This window comes from Aotus nancymaae, unplaced genomic scaffold (genome assembly GCF_030222135.1).
Source record: "Aotus nancymaae isolate 86718 unplaced genomic scaffold, 86718_ANA_hifiasm-v0.15.2.pri h1tg000001l, whole genome shotgun sequence".
NCBI lineage: Eukaryota > Metazoa > Chordata > Mammalia > Primates > Aotidae > Aotus > Aotus nancymaae.
The window spans coordinates 5,322,948-5,347,210 of record NW_026988412.1 but is presented as its reverse complement, the minus strand read 5'-3'; the positions used below and the strand labels follow the sequence as shown (position 1 = coordinate 5,347,210).

Here is a 24,263-nt window from a genome sequence, read left to right as displayed (position 1 = left end):
CCTCTTGGGGTGGCAAAACAGCCTGCTCTTTAGTATATGCAGCACAGGTATAAGTACTGTAAGTAAACAGATACAGTGTTTCTGTGCTGTTTCAGGGGAGGGGACAAACTGGGAAACCAAAATGCCTCAGAAGTTCCATGGGGGGATGATAACAGATAAAAGGTTGAGACAGCTGGGTGCAGTGGCTCACGTCTGTAATCCCAGCACTTTGGGAGGCCAAAGCAGGCAGATCACCTGAGGTCAGGAGTTCAAGACCAGCCTGGCCACCATGGTGAAACCCCATCTCTTCCAAAAATTACAAAAAAATCAGTAGGGCGTTGTGGTGGGCGCCTGTCATCTCAGCTACTTGGGAGACTGAAGCAGAGGAATCACTTGAACTCGGGAGGTGGAGGTTCAGTGAGATGAGATCACGCCGTTGCCCTCCAGCCTGGGCAACAAGCGAAACTTCATCTCAAAAAACAAAAAAAGTTGTGACACTGGGTTACAGGGTTAATGTGCGTCTTAAATTCAAAGTCGTTTTTACCTATTTATGGTGCTGGGAATCAAAGCCAGCCCCACTCACATCTAAGAGCAGTTAAGCGAGACTCCTCAGGGACAGCCCTTAACAGTTTAACCCAGACACTGAGAAGCCAAACTGTGGCCAATTGGCAGCTCAGACACAGAGTTTGAGCTGGGGAAATCCAGAAGTCACTTCTGAAGAAAGATGTCTTGCTTCTTCGCCTTGTGTGACTTCTCCGATACTCTGGGTATCAATAGGGCTTTAAAGCAGCACAGGAAACAAGAGGCTGGCTGGAGATGTGCTGTGTTCTATGCAGCTCTGCCTGGCAGAGGCGTTCCAGGAATGGTGGGCCTTTCTATGGCATGCTTTCTCCAGCTGTACTCACTGGGACTGCAAGGGAGCAAGGCTGTGAACCAAGCTTCTTGCCTCTGAGGAAAGGCTGCCATCCAGGAACGCCACCTGGGATGACGCTCGGCAGGGTCAGACAAGAAACGCGGCTGCCTGTCCCTGGATCCTGGTTACTGAACAGTCAGTGTGGAAAATGATTAACTGGTTCAAGATAATTAGGAAAGAGAATGATTTTGAGAGCTGGCAGGGATGAGGGAGAGAAACAGTGGACTAGGGCTCCAGCTTTAGGCAAGTGCTAAATATCCTACCAGCAGGAAGGCGGACAGAGTGGGAGATCAGAGAGCTGTCTGGGCTATTCAGACCCCTTGGAATGGCTCTGAGGAAGGGAACAGGTGCAGGCATGGATGGGGTAAGCCCACACACTCAACACTGGCAACCCAAGGCCAGTGGGAATTAGCCAGCCTAATTAACATCTCCAAATGGCCCAAGGATGGCAGCAGTGGCTGTGTCCTGGTCCAATCCAGCAGCAGTGGCTGTGTCCTGGTCCCGGCTCTGACTCTGGGTTTGGCTTCATCTTTCTGGTTGTTGGTCTTGCCCATCAACTTTGGTTCAGAAGCTGAAAGCTGGGACAGCTGGACTGGCCGGAAGGGAGGGAGGAAGGGAAAGTGCGTGGAGCGTGTCCCTGTATGCACGCTGCTCCCGTGCAGGGGCTAAGTGAGCAGGTGGATCATTGGTAAAAAAAAAATTTCCTGGCATTTTTTTCTTTCTCTTCATGACTATAATGTACTCATATGAATCTATGACTAAATTATACTAAATTATACATTTAAAATTAATAGCTTGGTGCCAACTTCTTGTTAGGCCATCATTAAGAAAGGTTTCCAGACCCTCTCGCTCTCACAGAACATAAATACCAAGATTTCCATTGCATCTTAGCCACGGGAAGGCTCTGCACTTTCCCAGACTGAATTCACGTGAGTGAATGGCCACACAGGACCCAAACGTTCACGGCAGAAAAATTCACAGTGGCCAAAAGTAGAAACAGCTCAAATGTCCATCAACTGATTAATGGACCAACAAAATGTAGTCTATCTGTATGGTGGAATATTTGGCAACAAAAACAAATGGAATGGGCTACACACGGAGGCACCCTGAGAATATGCTAAGAGAAAGAAGTCAGCCACCAAAGAGCACAGATGGGATGATTTATTTATATGAATTGTCCAGAATGGGCAGTCCATAGACACGAAGAGTAGATTCGTGGTTGTTCAGGGTTGAGGAGTGGGTGGGGAGAAGGGGGATTGACTATCGGCAGGCTGTTTAAAGCGGGGAGGAAAATGTTACAGAATTTGATTGTGGTAATGGTTGCTCAAACTTATAAATAGACCAAAAACATCGACTTGTATACTTCATGTGGCTGAACTGCAGGATATGTGAATTAGATCTCAATAAGCTGTTTTTTAAAATGGCAAAATAGAACAGAAGGTCGTCTGGGTGGCACTACTGCTCTTGCGATTTCAAAAGTGACACAACAGAATGGCTCCAAGATTTCAGGGAAAAAGTCCCCTGGGGCACCCAGGCAAGCAGGGGAATGAGGGTGGCAGCAATGAGGTTCTGTAGATGCCACCAGCACCCCTCCTGCTGTGCCACCCCCCAAACCTCGCACCACCTCAAAGCAAACAGGGCCACCCCACCAGGGGCACACTGCTTCTCAGCGGCTTGTGTTCCCTGGTTGTCTCCCAAGTTTATCCTAACTTGAATTGACCTGTCTTAAAACACCTCAGGATTGACTGGGGAGGTGACGTAGGATTATCGTGTGATTTGTCCCAAGACACACTGGGAGTGCGTGCCCCACTCAGAACTACTTTTTAAAAATTTCCCTAATGATCAACAGCTCAAGAAAATGTAGCAGCTAAGTCTATGGAGGTTGTGGGAGGACGGTGAGTTCTAGGTATTTGTCTGAGCTGTCTGAGCAAACACTGCAGAAGCAATGGAAGTGTCTGGTAGTTTTACTGATAAAAACTGTCTTGTCCTCAGAAAGCAATTCTGGCCCATAATTAAGATACTTTCTACACGTGAATTATTTGTGGTGCTCCATTTGAATTGTCAAGTAGGCAACCCTTTAGGTAAATTTCTCAGTTATCCGTGCCAAAGTGGGTGGGGGCACCTTTGCCACTGTACAAATCGTACAGGACATACATTCTAGAAAACAGTCCTTTCTGCCGTTGGGGAGGAACGTTTTGCCATTGCCGCTGAAGAAGGGCTCCTCCCCTCCACTGGTTGTTCATTCCTGTGGGTGGGTCCCCAGAGCAGGCAGGGAGAGGCAGGGGCTGGAGGGTGGAGCAATGAGTCCTGTCTGAGAACAGAGAGGCCTAGCTGCTCGAGCCCTGGTCTGGACATGACCAGCAACCTGGTGACAGAAAAAACAGCCTGCCTCCATTCCTCAACTGTCAGAGAGAGACATCTTGCCTGAGGGAAGGGGGACTCTGGGGAAAGCGTGCAGTAAATTGCAAATCTCTACACATACATAAAGAATGATTGCAGTTCACAGAGTCCTGGAGACCATTTTTGTAAGAGTGAAACAATGCCAGGGAGCCTCCGCCTCCCATCCGCGCCCTTCTGCATCACTGAGGTGTTTAAAGTCTCTTGAAGTCACTTTCTGTGTAGTGGGGATGGCCATCTGCACGATTCTTCATACACACCTGTGCATATGACCACTGGACCTCACAGGGGTCTGCAGGGCCTTGAGGGCAGGGTGGGACATGTGGCCGAGCTCCACATTCTTCCTGTCTGGGCAATCCAGGATAGGCACTGTGTTCTGTGGTGCTGGGGCGAGGGGGCATCACTGAGGGCCCGTCTAGTGTCCCCAGGGAACATTCAGGCAGAACACCTCTTATGGTCTTGTATGAGCATAACATCCATTCATTCACCAGACACATATGACATGCCTGAGCGTGCCCGGAGATGGGAATACATGGCGAGTAAACAGTCATGGAAGTTGTCCCCACCCCCACAGTGCACCCTACCCACTGAGGCCGGACTGACTTTTGTAGAAAAGGCATTTCACAGCACTCCGCTGCTTCACAGCCTTTGCGTGCTGCCAACCTCACCAGAGCAAGAGCCAAGGTCTCGCCCTCTGCCTGCAAGGCCACTCTGGCCTTCCCGTTCCTCCTGCCCACCCCTGGCTAGCTCAGCTCTAACCAGGCTGGGCTCCTTGTCAGGAAAGCCCCTGCCTCAGGCCCTTTCACCTGCTCTTTCCTGCCCCTCCCTCCTTGTCATTTCTTACCCGCCGCCTTTTCAGGGAGGCCCGCTCTGATCCCCTATTGTCAAGTGCACGCCCACCCCAGGTGTGCTGGGTTTTCTCAGTGGCACTTCTGAGACCCTTTTCCTGTTGTCTTCTCTCCTCCGCACTCATCAGCTGCTGCCAGCAGGCACTACTGTCTCCTGCCCTGTCTGGAAGGTGGGCTCTAGTGAAGGGAGGGCTGCTGTCTATCTTGCCCATCTCTGCATCTGGCATATTTGGTGTTCAGTAAACATTTATGGGATGAATATCTGAAAACCGACTTTCGTGGGCTTTATGAGATGCTCTGAGGAGTGAAGCTGCAGTTCCCATCTATCTAAATTGTAGCAAAGGTGTGTGCCTCTGTGTCCCCAGGTCTCGAATGGACCTGGGTTTTAACATCTCAATTTGGCCTCTAGCAAGTTGCTAGCTTTGGGTAACTGGGAGAAAGAGTGGAGTCAGCCTCACGGGCTACAGATTCCCTCTTCTGGCCTCCTTCTTCCTTCTCTGTGGCGATCCCTTTCTCCTCTGGGACTCTCACGTGTGATGCTGTTGGGTCAGCGATTGTCACCCTGGTCTGGAGCGCCTGGCCTCACGAAGCTGCATGCTCAGATGTCACCTGGAGGCTGTGGTATTCACTGGAGTTGCGCTGTTTCTCCAGCTGCTTCTCTGTACCCTTGGGATGTAGCTAGGGAGCAGGGCTTCCCTGATGACTGCGTACAGGCTCTGGGATGCATGCTGACTGCAGGGTCTGCCCAAACACATTCAGCAGCAATGGCAAGGCAAGGTGTATATGCTTTCTGTTTTGCCTGAGATTGGGGGTATGGGGGAGTGGAACCTTCCCAAGCCAGACCCGTGACTGCTTTTCCTTATCCTCAGGCAATCTCACAGATCACACAGTTCCACACAGGAGAAGACAGATGCTGGGATGGTGGAGGCCACTGGTTCCCACCACAGGTCACAGCTGAGTGCTGTGGGGAAGGCAAGAGGAGCCTCTGCGTGGGGCACAGGTAGGTGGAATGTGTCCTCAATGCATCTGGATTTCATTGTCTCATATTCTTGAAGTGGTCACAAAATAGGGTTTCCCTATTCTTTCTTGACATTCGCCACTGTGATGCTGCTAGGTTTCTTATGTGCCGAGAAGTGAATTTGGCCACATCAGTGCTGTAAATGCATAAAGTTATTTATTTCAAAATGGACGGGCACGTTTCCCATTTTTGAGGGGTTTGATTCCTCCAGCCGTTTGAGGGTCTTTAAAGGCTAATGGGTAAAAAGGTACCGGCTTTTCTCTACAAAGAGAAAACTATGCTAGTCACAGGTCTAGCTCCTGTTACCATCCTATATCTTTCTAGAAAAGGATAGTAGGAAATATTCTGTCTTCTTTCTGTCAGAAGACTTAACTGTAAGAGAGGTTCCATTTGGCCTCTGCTTGGTTTGGTTGTTGGTAAAGAGGAATTTAAGCAAAACCGCTGAGTCTTCTAGGAGGCCCCTCAGTGGCTGAGGTTGTGCACGCACCACCTGCTGAGCCAGGAGGTCACAGTCCACAAGGAATATGAACCTGGGGCGTCGGGAGCTCCAGGTTCTTCTGAAACAAATTTTCAAGGTTATTTCAAATAAACTTTCATTAAGAGTCATTTCCAAAAACTGTCTCAGAGAAAAATTCCTGGTACCTGCCAGCCATCTCTTGGCAACTGCTAACGCGTCCCCTGAGCTGTAATTAGCAGTCAGGCAGGGGGAGGATGCCACCTGCACTTAAACCCCTGTAAGGACTGCGAACCCAGAACTCACGCAGCATTTCACAGAAAAAGCCGCACACTCAGAATTCTGCCCGAGGAACAGATTCAGTGCAAGGTCGACACTTCAGAGTGAACGACCTCAGGCCACTTCTTATTCTGGGAACCTATGAATATTCCCCAGCACCAGCCCCGGGGTTGTCAGGAGTTGTCACTGTCCCCACAGTGGCTCTGACACATGTGGTTTCTTCCTCTCTGATCTTCTTAATTTACTATCCGCTATCTTATTGTTCTCGTCCATAGGCTTTCCAGTTCTTAGACCTTAGGCAATGTGGGGAGGTTCCAAACCAGCTGGCAGGATGCTTAGCAGAATATCTAATACACAAGAGGTTAGTTTTCACTCTCCTCAGAGTCACAAGGCAAATGGCATGGCCCATCTCAGGGAAATCTCAGGCTGGCTGGCTTTTTGACATGTGGTTATAGTTTGGAGGAAACTTATCTGGGCTTATTAATAAATAGCCATTTTTGTGACTCATGAGTGTCTGCTTTTTTCCAACAAGACTTCAAGCTTCACAAGGGAAGGAGAGACACAGGCCTGCACGAGGTTCCCAGAGCCTTATTTCGTGTTGCCTGAAGTGACCTGCACGGTCCTGCTAAGCAGCCGCCAGGGGCAAGGAGGGCCACGTCAGAGATGGTAACATCTGACAGGTAGCAGCAGTGCTTTTCTAGCCAAGCAAATGAGAATGCTTGTCTCATCTCTTTCCTTCCCCTTCCAGAGCTGACACCGAGGAGAGTAAAAAAGTTTTAAAAGAACAAAGGGATGAAGAAGCACGAAGCCTAAAGTGGTGCTAAACAGGGCGATCAATAATTCCCTTCAAAACCCTCGAGACCATCTATGAAAGCACCTCGAATCAAGTTTCAGTTACTTGGTCTGTGGATTTGCCGGCTCTTGGCTTTCCCTGCCTCTCTCCACAACGGGTTCTGATCAGATTGCTTGTCAGTGGCCCACTTTCACTAAGAGACTGGGAAGGAGGGGACAGATGAAACATAATTACGTGTGTTTGCTCTGCATCTTGCATCAGGCCCACATATCTGCGGTCTAGAGACACACCTGTGCTGCTTAAAGCAACAGCCTGATTCCTTCCTGTCCTCCTTTCTATTCAATCCTGTTCCATGTAGGAAAGAGATCCCATGCACCATTCTCTAAAGAATTCACAGTCCATTATGGAGAGAATACACACACACAGGATAAAGGCCTACATATGCTAGGGAAAATCAAGATATACATAATCACAAGTTGGATGGCACTAAAATGAAGACCTAAATATTACAGAGATGATTTAGGGCAGTGGTTCTCATTCCTGCTTGCGTATTAAAACGCCCTCAGTTTTTTTTTTTTAATTCCATGCTCAGGCCACACCCAGACCAATAAATCCGAATCTAGTGGAAAGACTCAAGTATCAGTATCTTTACAGCTTCACAGGGGATTCCAACATGCAGCCGGAGCTGAGCACCACTGGGTCTTGGTGATGGAATTATAGCTGGTAAAAAAAACTTTGTATCAATGTGGTACCATCTTTCCAAGAAGAATACGTCGTAAATGGAAAAAAATCCAAGCAAAAGTGGTCAGAATCGAGCCAGTTATGAGTGAGGGAAGACTTGGGCTGCATCCAGAAGGGATTATGGGGGTGGAAGAAACATCTGTGCAAGGCGGTTGTCTGTAGGAGGTGTGGCAACACTGTAGCCAGCTACAGCCAAGCGTGCTGAGGGTGCTGAGTGGGATGGCTGAGTTACTGAATAGATGGTGATATAAGATGACTTGTATTTAAAGAAAACTTCCGGGTTGGGTGCAGTGGCTCACACCTGTAATCCTAGCACTCTGGGAGGCTTGAGCCCAGGAGTTCAAGACCAGCCTGGGCAACATGGCAAATCCCTGTCTCTATAAGAAATACAAAAATTAGCTGGATGTGGTGGCTCATGCCTGTAGTCCCAGCTACTCAGGAGGCTGAGGCTAGAGGATAGCTTGAGCCTGGGAGAGGGAGGATGCAGTGAGCTGTGATCACACCACTGCAATCCAGGCCTGGGTGACAGAGTGAGACCCTGTTTCAAAAAAGGGAAAACTGGATTATCTGAATAGAGTAAAATTTGATTCTGGCCTTTAGTATTAATAAAGAGCTGGTAGCTATGGCTCTGCTTATGGGATTATTGCTACAGGGTGGGCACAGGGCTGGCATTTCCATGTGGAATGGGGAGGTGAAGGCTGGGTTGGCCCTGATTCCAACTTGCCCATGACCTTTGGTGGTCCCTTCATGGGACGGTCTTCAGCTTGCTCCAAATTAATATGACGGGGTTAGACATGACCTTTTCTGAAGTCCCTTCTAGTTCAACATTCTATGATGTCCTTTGTTGGCTTCAGCAAAGTTATGGGGAAGCTGAGCACATACAATTCAAAAGAAGTGCTATTAATTAAAACCGTATTAAGACCACTTTAACAGGGAGAGAAAGAATACAAATGAATCTGTCACATGACTATGCTTTCAATGTGTGGGGAAACTCTTTTTGGGGGTTTAGGGTAGGATTTACTTGTGTTGTTTCTAGGAGTTAACTTGATTATTAACTGCCCGGTGAAAGAGCCAAGGAAGATTACCTGTCAGGATTGCATGCAGAATGACAAGCCTGCATACGGTGTGGAGGTCTCAGCAAGCAAAAGCCGGCTGTAGCCATACCCCTTTGGGCAAAGGCTGGTGAGTTCTAAGAGGAGTTTATGTAGTGTCTACATCGCAGATTTGCTTTGGGGCGAATGTGTAACGTAAGTGCCTCCATCTGCAGTTTTAGGAGAAGATTTTACTGGCCACCAAAATGACTCAGTGACACCAGGCAGAGTCTTCTGGTAAAGGTTCTGCAAACTTAATACAATGACTGTGTTGTAGAAGAAAAACTACAGAAGTATTTTTCATTAGGTAAGTGGCATAATAAGCCTTTCCACAAGGGCGTCCATGCAATTGTGTGAAAGATGAAAGTTTGCTGTTTTGTGCAATAGCAGGAATGGCAGTGGCATCCTAAGACCGACTCAGACTAATCTGATTTAAGCTCCAAATACGACCTACATTGAAAGTGGCAGACTCTGGTGAAGCATAGTGAGGAATTTTCTCCCACTTGTTCTAAATCCTGGAGCCTTTACAATCCAGCCTATCATAAAGGAGGAAGTATTCTGACCATATCTTAGAGAAATCAAACGCTATGTTTATGCAGGGCTAACAAATAAACAAAGATCTGTGCTCCCTCTGCTGGCTCCCTATAGCAATATTGAAGGAGAAAGGAATCATACATAGTGTTGGCATCTTCAGCAAACACCAGTCAGTTTGGGTATTTTGAGAAGAACCACTCGTTTAACTTGGTTTTGAACATTCTCTGGGAAAAATCCATCTTTATCAACTTCTGACCAAGGCACTTGGAAATTCTTAAAATTAGATATTAAATGAGACATACCTGTAGCCCTTGGCTACCAGATTGCTAGCTGTGACTGTAATAGTGATTTGGGGATTGATTTATCAACAGACACAAGTGGATTCCTCCAAGATTTTAAGACCCAGACACAATCTTTAAGGCAGTTCTGAAAAAAAAATCTCAGGCCCAATGTAAAGTTTCTTTTTTCTCTTTTATGAGAGCAACTTCTAAAAAGTAAAGATTCACACTATTTATATCTTTTTCGATAATGTCAAACACTAGACTTGATTTTCCAAATCATTAGCATGCAGAAGAATGACCTCATGGTGAACAGATGCACTTGGCTGTGAGCTGCAGTGATTACATCAGTCCCTCCCAGCAGTGGAGGGTGCCCATTCCAGTTAACCCTTTCCCGGCCTCTCTGCTGCTCCCAGCAGTGGAGGGTGCCCATTCCAGTTAACCCTTTTCCGGCCTCTCTTCTGCTCCCTCTTTCTTGGGGATATGATTGAAAACACAAATTAAGTCTCCCACCCCAATATGTCTGTGTGTGTGAGAGAGAAATGTATGCGTGCATATATGTGTATATAAATGTATTTATGCAGGAAACATATATGTTAATTGCAACAATATTTTAATACTGGCTACTTTTTAGATTATTTAGATTATTTATTTCTGGTCAAAAAAGGAAGGTAAACTATAGGGCTAAGTAAAAAAGTAGTTGAAATACCTATTACATGTCAGGTGTTACCAAGACAAGTAATGGATGGAATAGATACAAGGTAGATGGCGGTTTTAAAAAATATTTTCTGATTAGGAAAACAGATTTTGTTTTGAAAGCTCTTTGAAAAAAGCTGAGCACTCATATATTAGCCGCTACACCACCAAGTGTGGTTGAGGGCTCGTCCTGAATGGAAGTCTGTTTACCTGGCCAAACCGCCCTCCAGGGCTCGTTGGGTGGATGGGTAACAGCACCCGAACTGGGAGAGTCAGAGGCAAAGGCCAATTTCCAACAGTGGAACCTTCAGGCAAAGGCCACTCCCACTGAGCACATCTCCCACTTTTACCTCAGACTTACAGGCTGATATTGGGGCTTTCCCTCTAGAAGTGGGGGCTACATGCTGCTTTCTAGCTTGCTGCTACCAATGCAGTGTGGAATGAATGTGGTGTTCAGGTGATGCTCCCTCTTCACTAATAATAAAGCTCCTTGTGGTGAGGATACAAAGAAAACCTAGGAGCTCCTAATTCCTCAGATTGTGCATATGCATGTGAGCCCAAGCCCAAGGCCCTGCTTTGATGACACTGAGGGCCAGAGATGGTCTGATTGGGTCCTAAGTGCACTGTGGGAGCTTAAGCGGCTCAGGGTCAATTTTTCCAGTTGGTTTGTTGCTTGGAAGAACAGACTTCACCTCAATTTCTTAGTTTAAGCTGGCTGGCTCATCTGGGTTTGACTGTACTTGCCCCAAGAACATAACAGTGTAAACAAATGAAAAATGTTTTCATCTGTAGAAGTAGTAACAGATAGGGGACAGGGATTCCTCAAAAGCAAAGCCAGTATGTAAATGAGAAGATGCTTCTGAAAACGTGCTTGTCTATGGTGCTGAAATGCTCCGTCCTCACTGCACTGCCCCACATTTCAGTTCAAGTCAAGTTTATATCTAGTTCCTTCCTACTCAGCGTTATGAGCTGATATGCAAAGAATTAAAACATTATGCCCAGACTTAAAAATCACACTTAAAGATAAGTATGACAGATGTCTAAAATATTTCCCACTCAACACTGAATATCTTAAACCATGAACACTATGAAATGTAATACTGACATTAATAATTTGAAAAGCGGAGGCAGTAGCATTTGTCTTGATATTCCATGTTTGGTTTCACGTCCCTTTTATAAAAGTTCCAATGCCCACCCTCACGTGCTGTCAGAATCTTTACTCTGCTAAGTAATTTTCAAAAATATGACGTTCCTGAAAAAGGCTATTAACAATCCTCTCCAGGAAGAGTTCTTAAAAACTCAAATTGCTCCTAGACTCTCACTCGACTCATCTCAATTGGTTTAAGTAATTATGGACTTTTGGAAAAGATCAAATTAGTTAACATAGAGGCTAAAATATAGACAGATAAAAAGTCCATCATTATTCATTTTGATAACATCTTAATAATCTTAAGAATGTAAAAGTTGAGTTAAGGAATTTAAACATCTAGTTATTATTTACTTTTTTAATTTTAAGAAATAAAAAGCTTTCTCTAGAGCTAAAAGAAAAAAGAAACCAACCGGCACTGAAAAATCAAGTCCTTCTGAAGATGGGAATAATCTCATGAGGGTGGGAAAAAGCTGAATGAGATCTTTGTAAAATTAGCTTTGCTACAGATCCCTCATGTTCTTTCACTGAAAAATTAGAAACGATTTAAAATCTCTAGCCAGACTGAGTATGAAATCTTCATTTCCCTTGAAACGGATTTTTTTTTGTCTTAGATAGAATGTTGGCAGAGTGTATAAAAGAATTCAATTCACAGCTGTTCCACTTTTTTAATGTAAGAAACATTAATCAAAGCTTTAAGTTATAAGCTTTTCTCATGTTGCTTAGTATTCCAGTTCAACAAAGATCAATAGAGGCCATCCCAGTGTTCCTTGACGCCTCACCAGGAAGCAGAGGCGTGATTATGCAAATCGCGCGGCTCCCGCACCTCTGCCAGCCTGCTTATCTCCCAAGCCTTCTGCCTGCTGCTCCTGGCTCCCTGCGCAAGTGCGTGCCTCTCCCTCTTATCTCCCCACAAAGCTCCGAGAGGCAAGGATTGAGGCCAGCGATGTTAAACAATGATGCATGGCTGATTTTATTTGTAAGTGATTTATTTCACTGGATTTAATTTTTTTTCACTTTGTGTGTAAGATATTTGTTAACAAGTCAGAATAGGAGAAGTAAGGCAGTGTTCAGAGAAAATTGACACAGGTTAGAAATCTATTAAGCACTCTAACAGTTGCATCTAAAGCAGTGGAAGATGAAGGAAGCTCCTCACTGAGAATTTCAACATGCATTGGCTAAATATCCCATTTGCTCTCTGAAAGGCAATTATTCTGTAATTATATGCAGAAATTTACAAGTAATGATTCTAGTATTTGAAAAAATCTACAGTAATCATATAATCTGTTTAAGTGGCAGTACATGTATTTTTTTCCCCCCAAACTGAAAATATAAAAAGAACAAAAACTTAAAAACAAGGAAATCCATGGAAACTTTTGCAATTTTCCACTGGCCCTAATAAATAAAAATTATTGTAAGCTAGTTTCTAAACGGGTTCCACACCAGGTGCTGCTCCAGTCGGCAGCTTGTCCACATGACACAGACCACTCCAGAGAGACACATGCACACTGCACTGCTGTAATGATGGACCCCGGGACACTGTCCTTCCATGTCTCCTGCATTAATCCCTGACCCTCATATCTCGGCAGCATAATCCCCATTTAGCATTAGTAGCAACGGCTTCCACTGTGAGGAACTCTTTTTTGATAAGTAAGCACTGATTCGGGCATCGCTTTTAAACAACATATTCCCAGCTCAGCAAGAAACCCACACTCCTGAATGAACCAGAGCACATTACTGAGAAAAAGTTCATTAACCTTGCTAGATTTGAAGGTTAACAGGATAGCTGAAGAAAGGAACTGAGTGAACAGCTCGAATACAAAACAAATTAAAATGAATGTCATCATTCCTTTTGATATTCATTAGTTGATTCAGAGGGAGAATGCTCTTCTTAAATTTGCAAGCATTTATCTGTGAAAAACAGGTGTACATCTGCTGCTCGAATGCATCTTAAGCGCGTGAGAGAAGAATAATGTAGACACTCACCCGTTGCGCTGAGGGAGTAGCTGGGAGAGGGAGAAAAGACTTGGGCTGCGAAATCCTCAAATGTCATTACTTCGCGGTGGTTCTGAATTATTGCTTCGAGATACAGAGCTCGCTCTTCATAGCTGCGGTAATCGGTTAAGGAAACAAGGGTGCGGGCAAAGTGGCAATGCAGAGCAGTGACAGAATTCACTTTTACTACCGTTGTGCAATTTTTACTTTTCTGTGTAAAAAAAAGGATCTTGCAGGTTCTTTATCATCTTGCAGAAAAGTAAATATTAGTCACAATTAATAATAAAATTCTGGTTTGGGGACCTAAGTTTCTCTTAGACTTTAACTGCATTCAATACTAGTATCACTAAAAAACATGTAAGCCAATAGTTGCAGAATAACATCATAAGATCGCTAGGGTTGAATTAAACAAAAACAGGAGACACTGATTGCAATAACATCTCTTTCCACTGACAAGACGGATCTTTTATGTCCTATTTCAATGGATAAAACATTCTTAGCCTACCGACGTGAGTTGATACTTCAAGCAACTTGGTGATATGAGAGTGCAGACACTTCTTAAAAGTAAGAAGATGTACGTTACTGGGAAGAGAGACGGCTAGGAAGATATACTCTGAGGGGGCATCAGAGCCTCTAACCAAGACAAGCTGTGAACACTGGAAAATAAGAACTACTATGTGAGAGAATCTAGCAAGAGTGCACAGTGCAATTTAAAAAAAGACTACTGCCTTTTAATTAAAACTGCAGTCTGGAACACACAGCATTCAAATGTGTAATCAAAAACCAGTCACCAATAAAACCTACAAGCGTAACACGCTGAAGCAACTTTCCAGCTGTCTTAATAGGACCCCTGCGTGTGGCAGGCTTTCACAGGGCAGAAAGCAAATCTTCCCCTTTTGTGTGTGGCTTCTGTTTCCTCAGAAGGTGAATCATACACTTCCAATAACAGGATAACGTCAGAACAATCCGACAATGGATGGAGGCACTGCACGTACGACGTTATGAATTAACACTTGCGGAAGTCCGCATGATGTCTCATTTTCCCCTTCCTCATTATCAATGCAAAAGTTAAAAGACATGTTTCAGTCATTTTGAAAATCATGCTAATTCTCCAGGAACACAGGGAATGTGGATCACCATCAGTTTATTATTTGCAACTCCAGAAGAGGAAAAGTAACTAGCATTTCTCACTACATTTTAAAACTATCTTTTCAAATGGCCTCTTTAAAAATAGAGGTTGGTGACAATTATGCCCTTCCAATCAGCTTCCAATACAGCAAGTGTTTTTAAATGGGCAAATACTTTTCTGCTTTCTTATGGCAAAGTATGCACACTGATCTGTAAATGCAGGCTCCTCCTCTCCCTGCTCCTTCAGTTATATTTGGAGTTTTATTTTCATACCATGAGAAGACCAGAGGCATTCTAGGGCTGTGCTATCCCATACAGTAGCCACAAGCCACACATGGCTATCTCATTTTAAATTTGAATTAATTAAAATCAAAAGCTAAAATTCAGTTTTTTTGCCTCATTTGCTGTATTTTAAGCACTCAATAGCCGCACGTGGCTAGGGGTTCTATGCTGGATTGCACAGATACAGGACACGCCTGTCATCGTGGAAAGCACTACCGGACAGTGTGCTGCCAGAATTTCTCAAGCTTGTTCTATGCAACCTCAAGCAAGGAAAATGAGTTTGAAGATTTCCAAAGTGGCCCCTCTAATGATGTATGATCTTTTATATAGATGGACACAACCACCCAAGGCCTGGGCAGCATGAGCCTAAACTGGCTTCTCGACTGTGGGCTGAACTCCTGGTGACTCGCCTTAATGAACAGGCTGCCAAACTTCCTCGCGAGAGGCGCCTGCTCAGGCCCAATTCTAGAGGGACCCACTAATGCCATTCACGTCTCATTATGAACACACTTATTCTGCACAGCACTTGGCTGTCGCCACGGCTCGGCCCTCCGTGCATGGCCCCAGCAAGCCGCTGGTCCGGGGAACAGCAGGACGTTAGGCCTGAGTGGCCGTCTGGCGAACAGGCACTCTGACACTAAGCTGGCACGTGCTGGCCCAGCAGGGGCTGATCGAGGCGTGACAAATTACTCAAAGAGCTGAGCTAAACTTATGGCTGACAACCACCTGAGCCTTCGGACTGCCGTGGCCCGCTGTCAACGCTCAATTCATGGCTCCCCCTTTCAGGCGGTCGTCTGCTTGTGGGCCTGGGTTAGAGCAGGCACGTCCCTCTAAAGACCTGTCATGCTCTGCCTAGCATCATCCTGCTGTTTCCTGAAAGGCCCCACTGCGTCCAACACATCCACATACAGTGCTTGGGACAATGGTGAACAAAAAAGAAATGCGTGTGCATTTTGCTAACTACCCTACGGAAGCCACGTATCTGGAAAGAGGCTTGCTATGTTAATCAAGCTCATGATCAAACCTACAAAGGGACGTTTTGCATAATACCATACGAACTGACCCCAGACGGCAGCCCACCACCCGATCCTGGATGGCACTATCCAATTGTCATAAGCTTGTCCTTGTCAAGGCTGAGAGATCTGGGCTCCTTAGAGCAAGTCCACCACTATATTTAGAGGAATAATAATGAAGTTGTGAGATCCTCTGATTCAATGAATATTTATGGTCCGACTCCTAAATTAGGGCAGTATGGGAGACAGAGAAAATACAAAGGTGCTTCCAGAACTGGATCCTGGAGGAGGAACTGTTTCCTTCATAGAAGGTTCCTGACCCTGCCATGCATGCCCCCAAGTGTCACACACAGCCCACACTCTCCCACCCACTAACTGGAGTGTTAACAGTGCTAAACTGGGTGCTGTCATTTAGACAAACATCCATTAGGGATTGGGGTGAGACCAGGAGATCGTCAAATACATTTTCACTCATGGCCCAAGCCAGGGCATGTAAACACCCTGACAAAGAGAAAACAAATATCCCCCTAGCTCTGGCAGCATTTAGAAACAGCCAAGAAGCTTATGGGTGCCAAAAATCATTTCTTTTAGTAGCCATGAAAAACATAATCCTGGGATCTTAACTGAATTTAAATTAGTAGAACTGCTAGCAAGGGCAATTTGGAGCAGTATCATCTGACATTTTCTCACCTAATATCCTTAAGGTTTCAATGCTGGTTGCTTTTATAACCAAGGGCATTTATAGTTTAGACATCAAAATGCTTGTAAGCTTTTCACATGTAAGACATGTTAAAATGTGAAGTGAATGCTGAAATAATGCCTATCTGTGGACAGTCAAAGACCTTTCACTGAAGAGGCACCAGGTCACAAATCTGATCCCTGTTTTAATACTAGTCATGGCCCTTCTGTTCTCTTAAAAATTCTACTGACAAACGTACAACTTTAATTCTGTTCCGAATTACTATCTCATTAAAAGCCATACGCAGTAAAGTACTTTTTTAAAGAGCAATTTTCCCCTTGATTACTCAATTCAGGGAACATTCAAATTACTAACCAGAAACCCATCTTGGCTTCTGGATATTTCTGAGTTTCTTTAGCCACTCACTCTGTCCATATTTTCACATAAGAATTTTTATCAAGAATTTTGATGGAGAGCCAGGCCTGTAGTCCCAGTAACTCAGGAGGCTGAGGTGGGAGGATCGCTTGAGCCCAGGAGTTTGAGTCCAGTCTGGCAACATAGCAAGATTCTGTCTCTAAAATAAAAAATGAAAAATTAATAATATTCCCCTACTTTACTAAAGAGGCTATATGTCTTTACTAGCTACATTTTATCAAACATTTCCAAAATAACTTATTGAGACTCTCAAGACACACCCTGCTGAATCTGCAGAGCTGTAAGAGTCTGAGAATGTGAACCTGCCCCCCAGCTTAACTCTGATTATTATTTAATTTTTAGAAATTACAGCAGCAGCATGACAGTCAGGAAGGAGCTTGTATTTGGCGTAAGAAAGGCGGGTTTGAATCCCAGCTGCTCTTTCTCTGCCAGGTGTTGGTGTCCCCATTTTACACATGAGACCGCGGAGGCAGGTTACTCTGACTCCCAGCCTTGGTTGTCTTATCTGTAAAATGGGGACAGCAACACCTGTTCTCGGGACAGCTGGGAGGATTAAATAGAATCCTACATAGGAAGCATCTACCTGGGTTCCAGCACAACAAGAAAAGCATGATAAATCTGGATTGACTGCTCCCCACCTCTGTCATGTGGGCCTAGGGTTCTGTTGCAGAAAGAACGTAATAGGTAAGCTAGTCAGGCTCTGTGGCAAGCAAACCCCCTTCAAGCTATACCCTCATGAGCGGGGAAGTCCTATGGTCTCCACTTTACTGATCAGGAAATGGGAGCTCAGAGGGTCCAAGTAATTTTCTTGAATCACAGTGACGCAGTAATGGAATTAAGACTAGAGCCCAGGTCCTCTAACCTTTACTGCTTTCATCTAATATCAAGTATTCTAGAATAAATGGTGTTAAGTTCAAGATCTTGTGTGAGGTTGGAAACTAAACTCCAAATGAGGACAAATCAACTGACTTTAATATACATGGGCTATAATAATCCACCTGGAAAGTAAAACTGAGTGTGTATGTGTAAGCGACATCTGTACCCAGACCATGCTGACTTTATAAAATACAGCAAAACAACAATTATTCCATTTTGATTTCTTTTTACTTATTTGGGCTGTTTATCTGACTGTTGTTTAGCACTTTCAAGCTTTGTTTGTCAAAGAAATAAAGAGAACTGTTTGAAAGAGGCTATGTGGCAGATTATATTTTTCCAACCCTTGAAATCCTTCTTGCCTGAACCTTCTCTAAATTTCCCAGGAGTGGATATGACGTCCAGACTAGCAAAGTGGCCCCAGACACAGTCGGCTTCCTGACATCAGGGTGTGTGTGCTCTAACAGTTGACGTACTCACCTCAGTTTTCTTTCTGAACTCATGCAGCCTCTTATCACTGGTACAAGCAAGCCCAGAGCTAGCCATTCTCATGACCCTGCAGACTCTAACTTTCATGGCAGTGATCTGTAGAGAAGGGAATGTCATGTTTCAGAACCGCCTGGGATGCTTCAGCCATCCACACATCCCTCTCAAAAGTTCTGGAATCCCTGGGTTCTGCTGCCATGGTTCCATCCCTTGAGAACACTGGGGTGTGGAAAAGGTTGAAAACCTCTGGCTAACTAGCTACCATGTATGACCATCTTAAGCCTTCTTATGTTAGTTTTCTGTGGCTGCTGTAAATGACCACAAACTGGGTGGCTCAAAACAACAGAAATTTATTCTCTCACTAGCTTTGGGAGACCACAGGTCCAAAATCAAGATGACAGCAGAGGCTGCAGGAGAGATTTTGTTCATACTTCTTCCAGTTCCACGTGGCTGTCTGTGTTCCTGGGGCTGCGTGACTCTGCTCTCTGCCTCCACGGCTACACGGCCTCTTCCTATTCTATGTGTCTCTCTTAAAGGACACTCCTCACTGGATTTACTGCCCTCCTGGATAACCCAGGATAATCTCCTCATTTCAAGATCCTTAACTTACTTACATCTGTACACAGCCTTGAATCAAATAGCTAACATTCACAGGTTCCAGGAACTGGGATACAGACATATGTTTTTTGGACCATTGGTTAGTTCAATAAACTCCTTGAGGACACCATATGAGTCAAGTTTATCAAATTTATGTCAACAGAAATTTATTCTCTTATGTCACCCATATCACCTAGCTTAAAAGCACCCCATGTAATATTTACTGAGTGGATAAATGAATGCCTGAAATTTGTGTCCATTGCTTTAAGCTATGAGACAGCTAGATATATTCTAGGCAATGGCAACTTGTAAGGAGAGGTTAGAGAGTTCAATTTGAAGTAAAATTCTTCAGATTTGAAAAACTGTGTGATAAAAACTTTTAGAAGAATGTGTGGGGCAAACTCTTTATGACCTTGGGGTATAGAAAGATCTCTTAAGGAACCAAAGCATGAAGCACCGGGAGAAGACTGGTACACATTCAAAGTAAGAGCTCCTGTTTACCACAATACCGTAAAGAAGGAAGAACTACCAGGCACAATGTGGGAGGAAGCGTCTGCAACTGAGAGCTGGCAAGGGGTAGGTGCCAGAATATAAAATGAATGCCTAACAAATCCATAAGAAAAAGTCAAATAACCTGTTAGAAACATGGGCACCAGAAGATAAACCATGATTGGCCATTAAGTTGCTCAGTATCATTAATGACCAGGGATTACGAGAATCACAACAAAATACCATGTTATATATACCAGTCTGGCCAAACAAGAACATGTAGTAATGCCAAATGTCAGACAGGACGTGAGGCACAGGAGCCCCGAGAACCTGCTGCTGGGAGGTAATGGGCCTGGCTTCTTGGGAGAGCAATCTGACCTTATCCAGAGAGGAGCAGATGCACGTGCTCCGTGGGCCAGCAATTCTGCTCCTCGGTATGTGAGTTCCGGTACATATGTGCTTGGTTCAGAATGTTTATAACATGTTACAGACAACAGCAAAAAAGAAAAAGGAACCTAGTTTTAACATTCATGGATAAATGCAGTCGCACAATGGGATATTACAGAGCAGTGAAAATAAACAAACTATAGGCATGTGTATTAAGAAGGATAAAACTGAAAACAATGCTCGACCACAACTGAAGCACACACTGAGTGCAATTTTATTTCTATACATTTTATTTATCTATTTATTTATTTTTAGATAGGGTCTCACTGTGTCTGTCACTCAGTATGGAGTGCAGAGGAACCATCATAGCTCACTGCGGCCTTGAACTCCTGGACTCAAGCGATCCTCCCACCTCAGCTTCCCAAAGTGCTGGCCTAAGCCACCTTACCTGGCATATATATATTTTTAAAACAGGTTAAGTGAAACATATTGCTAAAGGCTACATACATATGTGGAAAAATGATAAAGAGCAAGGCAACAATAACCTGGAGTTACCTCTGGGTCATGGAGAGGGTGGTACCTGGGAGGGTCTGAAAGACATTGGCTGGTGCAAGTGGGTGTCAGTATAGGGACATGTTTTGGTGTTCTTTAAAGCACAGAGTGTATGTAAACGACACATGTCTTCTAGTCTGTATAAATATTTCATAATAAAAATGGGCAATTTGGCCAGAATGGAATAGCGCTAATCAAATGAACTCTTTTGTTACCCATCGGAGGGCCAGAATGAGCTTCAAGTCAAAGGTTGACATAAAAGGTGTATATTTGGGTGTTAGAGCTGAAGATGATTACAAAGAAGTCCATTTGACTCAGATACAGAGAAAGCAGAAAAGAGACAGTACTATTTTTTGAGATATAATTCCAGAACTAGACCAGAATGTCAGAGCTCAAAATTTTCAGAAAGTGGTGGGGAACTCTGACAGAAGGGATTCAAAAAGCTCAACTCAAACATGGACACAAATGCCACCTGTCAGGGAGGGGGATAATGCTCCAAAAAACAAAAATCCGTTTCTATAAAATTACAGATGTTAGAATTACTATGCATTAAGAATGATAAAACCAGAGGAATCAGAGAATGGTCAGAATACTACATATCATCTCAGGCTTAAGCATATGACTTCTATACATTATCCTGGTCTCAGAGAATTGGATCTCAAGTGGCTGTGCCATTTTCGAAAAGCAAATCCACCTTTACTCAAGTGATCATTCATTCAAGAGATACATTGTGTGCCCCTCTGTGCTAGGTAATGGTCACGTAACTGGGGAACAAGACAGATGCCACTCCTGCCCCCAGCAAGCCTGCATTCTAGCAGGGAGGCAGACTGCACACAAGTCCAGGGAATAAGGCAAACTGTCATTACATCAGTACCAGGAAGGAAGGAGGGGGACAAGCTCAGCGAAGTCTCTGACGTGAGGGAAGGAGCTAACCAAGCAGGGACGAAATGGGGTAAGGAGTGTTAAGAGCAGTTCAGGCACAGAGAATGACATCAGTGGGAAGGAATGTGGGATGTTTCAGGAGGAGAAAAGACACCGGAGCCATGGGGTAGTAAAAGGGTGGCAGGAGGTACTGCTGAAAGACAGGCTGGGCCTGGGCACAGGAGGCCCGAATGGCTGGACACAAGGAAGCAGCATGATGTCACTTAAGTTGCTATATTGCCCTTAAAGGAACTACAGCTTTAAGGAGGGTCCTGAGTGTCCTCAAGTTTGGAAGAGGTCAACGCTGACTGGCATCTATATGTTATCAATGGACTTGTCCAAATGTTTCAGTACCTTACTTATTCTTTGCGTATTTTCAGAAGTGGATGACATATATCTTTTGGGCATGTGGAAAAGAAGGTTACTTGCAGGCTTGAAATGACCAGAACTGAGAATGGCCTTGAGCCTAACCATGAAGGACTGTGGCGTGGCAGACAGGGCCACGTTGGGTGACACACACACACTGGCGTGGAGGGAAGAGGAAATGGAGCAGAAGCAGGCCTCTCCCGTGAGGCAAAGAATCAGGCACTACACCCAAGAAGGCAGGCATGACCCTCCCACAGGACAGATGCTGGGTTCATAGACATATACAGAAATGAGATGACTTAACGACAGCTATGGATTGAGAAATACTACCCTGTTTTGAATGTGTAAAATATATCCATGGATGCATTTTAAACCTGGTAAAAAAAAATGACCCTACAGTGGCAGAGTATGAGCTCAGAGAAGAAATGGCTAAGAATATTTTACAAAACTAGGAAATTAATTAGCTGATTTCTTCTACTGCTCCCCACTACCGGCAGCTTTTGGAATAGAGGATGCACAATAAAATAACACATATTCATTTTTGAGCAGTGTTTTGAACAGTAATCAAAGAAAGTGAAGAGGCAACACACAGAATAGGAGAAAACATCTGCAAACCATTTAGTGATAAGAGCCTTGTATCTCAAACATACAAAGAACTCTCAAGATCAACAATAAAGACAACCAAGTTTAAAAATGGGCAAAGGATGTGCACAGACGTTTATCCAAAGAGGATATGCAAATGGCCAGTAAAAACATGAAAAGATACTCAACACCACTAGTTATTAAGAGAAATGGAAATGGAAACATAATAAGATACGACCTCACATCTACTAGGATGACTATAATCAAGGGACAACAATAACCAGTGAGGATGAGGAGAAGATGTGGAAAAATGGGAATCCTCATACCTTGCTGGTAGGAATATAAAGTGCAGCCACTGGCTGGGCATGGTGGCTCACATCTGTAATCCCAGCACTTTGGGAGGCCGAGGCAGGCGGATCACCTGAGGTCAGGAGTTTGAGACCAGCCTGGCCAACATGGAAAAATCTGTCTCTACTAAAAATAAAAAATTAGCTGGGCATGGTGGTGCATGCCTGTAATCCCCGCTACTTGGGAGGCTGAGGCAGGAGAATCGGTTCTGGGAGGTGGAGGTTGCAGTGAGCGCCACTGCACTCCGGCCTGGGCAACAAGAGCGAAACTCCATCTCAAAATAAATAAATGAGTAAAGTGCAGCCACTGTGGAAAACAGTTTGGCAGTTCCTCAAAAAGATATGATCTAGCAATTCTACTCCTAGAAGTTCAGTACCCAAGAGAAGTGAAAATATATGTTCACATAAAAACTTGCCAACAAATGTTCATAGAAACATTATTAATTACAGCCAGAAAACAGAAACAACCTCCTTGCCTGCAAACTGATGACTGGATAAACAAAATGTAATATATCATACAATAAACTATTATTCAGCCATAAAAAGGAATGAAGTATTGATACCAGCTGTGACATGGATGAACTTTGCAAACACTATACTAAGTGAAAGAAGTCAGATCCCAAAGCCCATAGATATTGTGTGACTTAATTTATATAAATGTCCAGAATAAGCAAATTAATACAGACAGGAAATCAGTGGCTGCCTACGGCTGGACGGAGGGGAGAATGTGGCATGACTATTGATGGGTATTCAGTTTCTTTTTGGGGTGATAAAAATGTCGTGGAATTGAAAGTGGTGAGGGTGGCACAACTCAGTGAATATACAAAAAGCCACTGTATTATACATTTTAAAAGGGTGAACTCTATGGTCTGTTAATTATATCTCAATAAAATAAATGCCCCCAGGCTGGGTGCAGTGGCTCACCTCTGTAATCCTGGCACTCTGGGAGACTAAGGTGGGAAAATTGCTTGGGGCTGGGAGTTTGAGAATAGGCTATGCAACATAGTGAGGCCCTGTCTCTACAAAAAACAAAAAATTAGCTGGGAGTGATAGCACATGCCTGTGGTCCCAGCGAGTCAGGAGGCTGAGGTGAGAGGATCACTTGAGCCTGGGAAATTGAGGCTGCAGTGAGTTCTGATCATGCCATTGCACTCCAGCCTGGGCGATACAGTGAGACTCTGTCTCAAAAAAAAAAAAAAAATGCTCCCCAGAATGCCTAGTGGTATACAGTGCACACTAAGTATTGTGAGGAAGGCCTGCTAATAAAAAGATCCTCACTGGCCACATGAGAGAACAAATGGAAAGATGGCCTGGCGGAGCAAAAGCCCTCCAGGCAGACAGTGGCTGAATCATTTATTCATGGAAGACACAGGAAGAGCAGCAGACCGTGTGCCGGGACTGTTCTAGCAGCTGGAGGATGAAAAAGACATAGTCTTGTGCTTCACAGCATTCAGAGCTTATCTGGAAAGACAAATGGACGATGAGCTCTAGGAAGCTGGAGGATGGAGCGATTCACAGGAATGAGGAGTGGGTCTTGGTCAGACTGCAAAGGGGCGGTTACAGAAGGGAAAAAGCAACAGCAGCCCGTGGCAACTGAGAATCTCCAAAGGTTTTAAAACAGATGAACAGCAGGACCTGATCAGTGCCTGAGACAATGCAGGGGAGGAAGCTGTGCCATGTGGGGCAGACCCAGCTGGACTTGGGTACTCACCACAGGTAAGAGATGGAGATGGAGTCTGGACAAAACCCTGGGATCAAGGTGTAAGTGACCAGGAGGGTGGGACAGAAAGGGACCTGAGGAGGAAGGCAGGGTTGAGTGTAGGAGTCTGAGGAGCCCAGGGGATTCTTGGGAAATAACTTCAGGGAAGTCTGACTGGGAGTCAGCAGAGAGGCCTGGGCCAGAGCTGCAGAGCTGTGAGTCATGGGTTTGGAGATGATCTTGATGGAGAAAAGGGGAGAATGC

The 24,263-nt window shown here is 44.6% G+C and overlaps 1 protein-coding gene across 3 annotated transcripts in view; it reads right to left on the bottom strand.

Annotated features, from left to right (window-relative positions):
* The window catches only part of RALGAPA2 (Ral GTPase activating protein catalytic subunit alpha 2), a 330,878-nt gene that overhangs the window by 9,003 nt on the left and 297,612 nt on the right, over positions 1-24,263 (bottom strand). For all 3 annotated transcript variants that reach the window (XM_064375258.1, XM_064375283.1, XM_064375286.1), the window contains one exon: positions 13,155-13,276. In XM_064375258.1, coding sequence (XP_064231328.1) covers positions 13,155-13,276 — 122 coding nt within the window. The remainder of the gene's footprint in view (positions 1-13,154; positions 13,277-24,263) is intronic.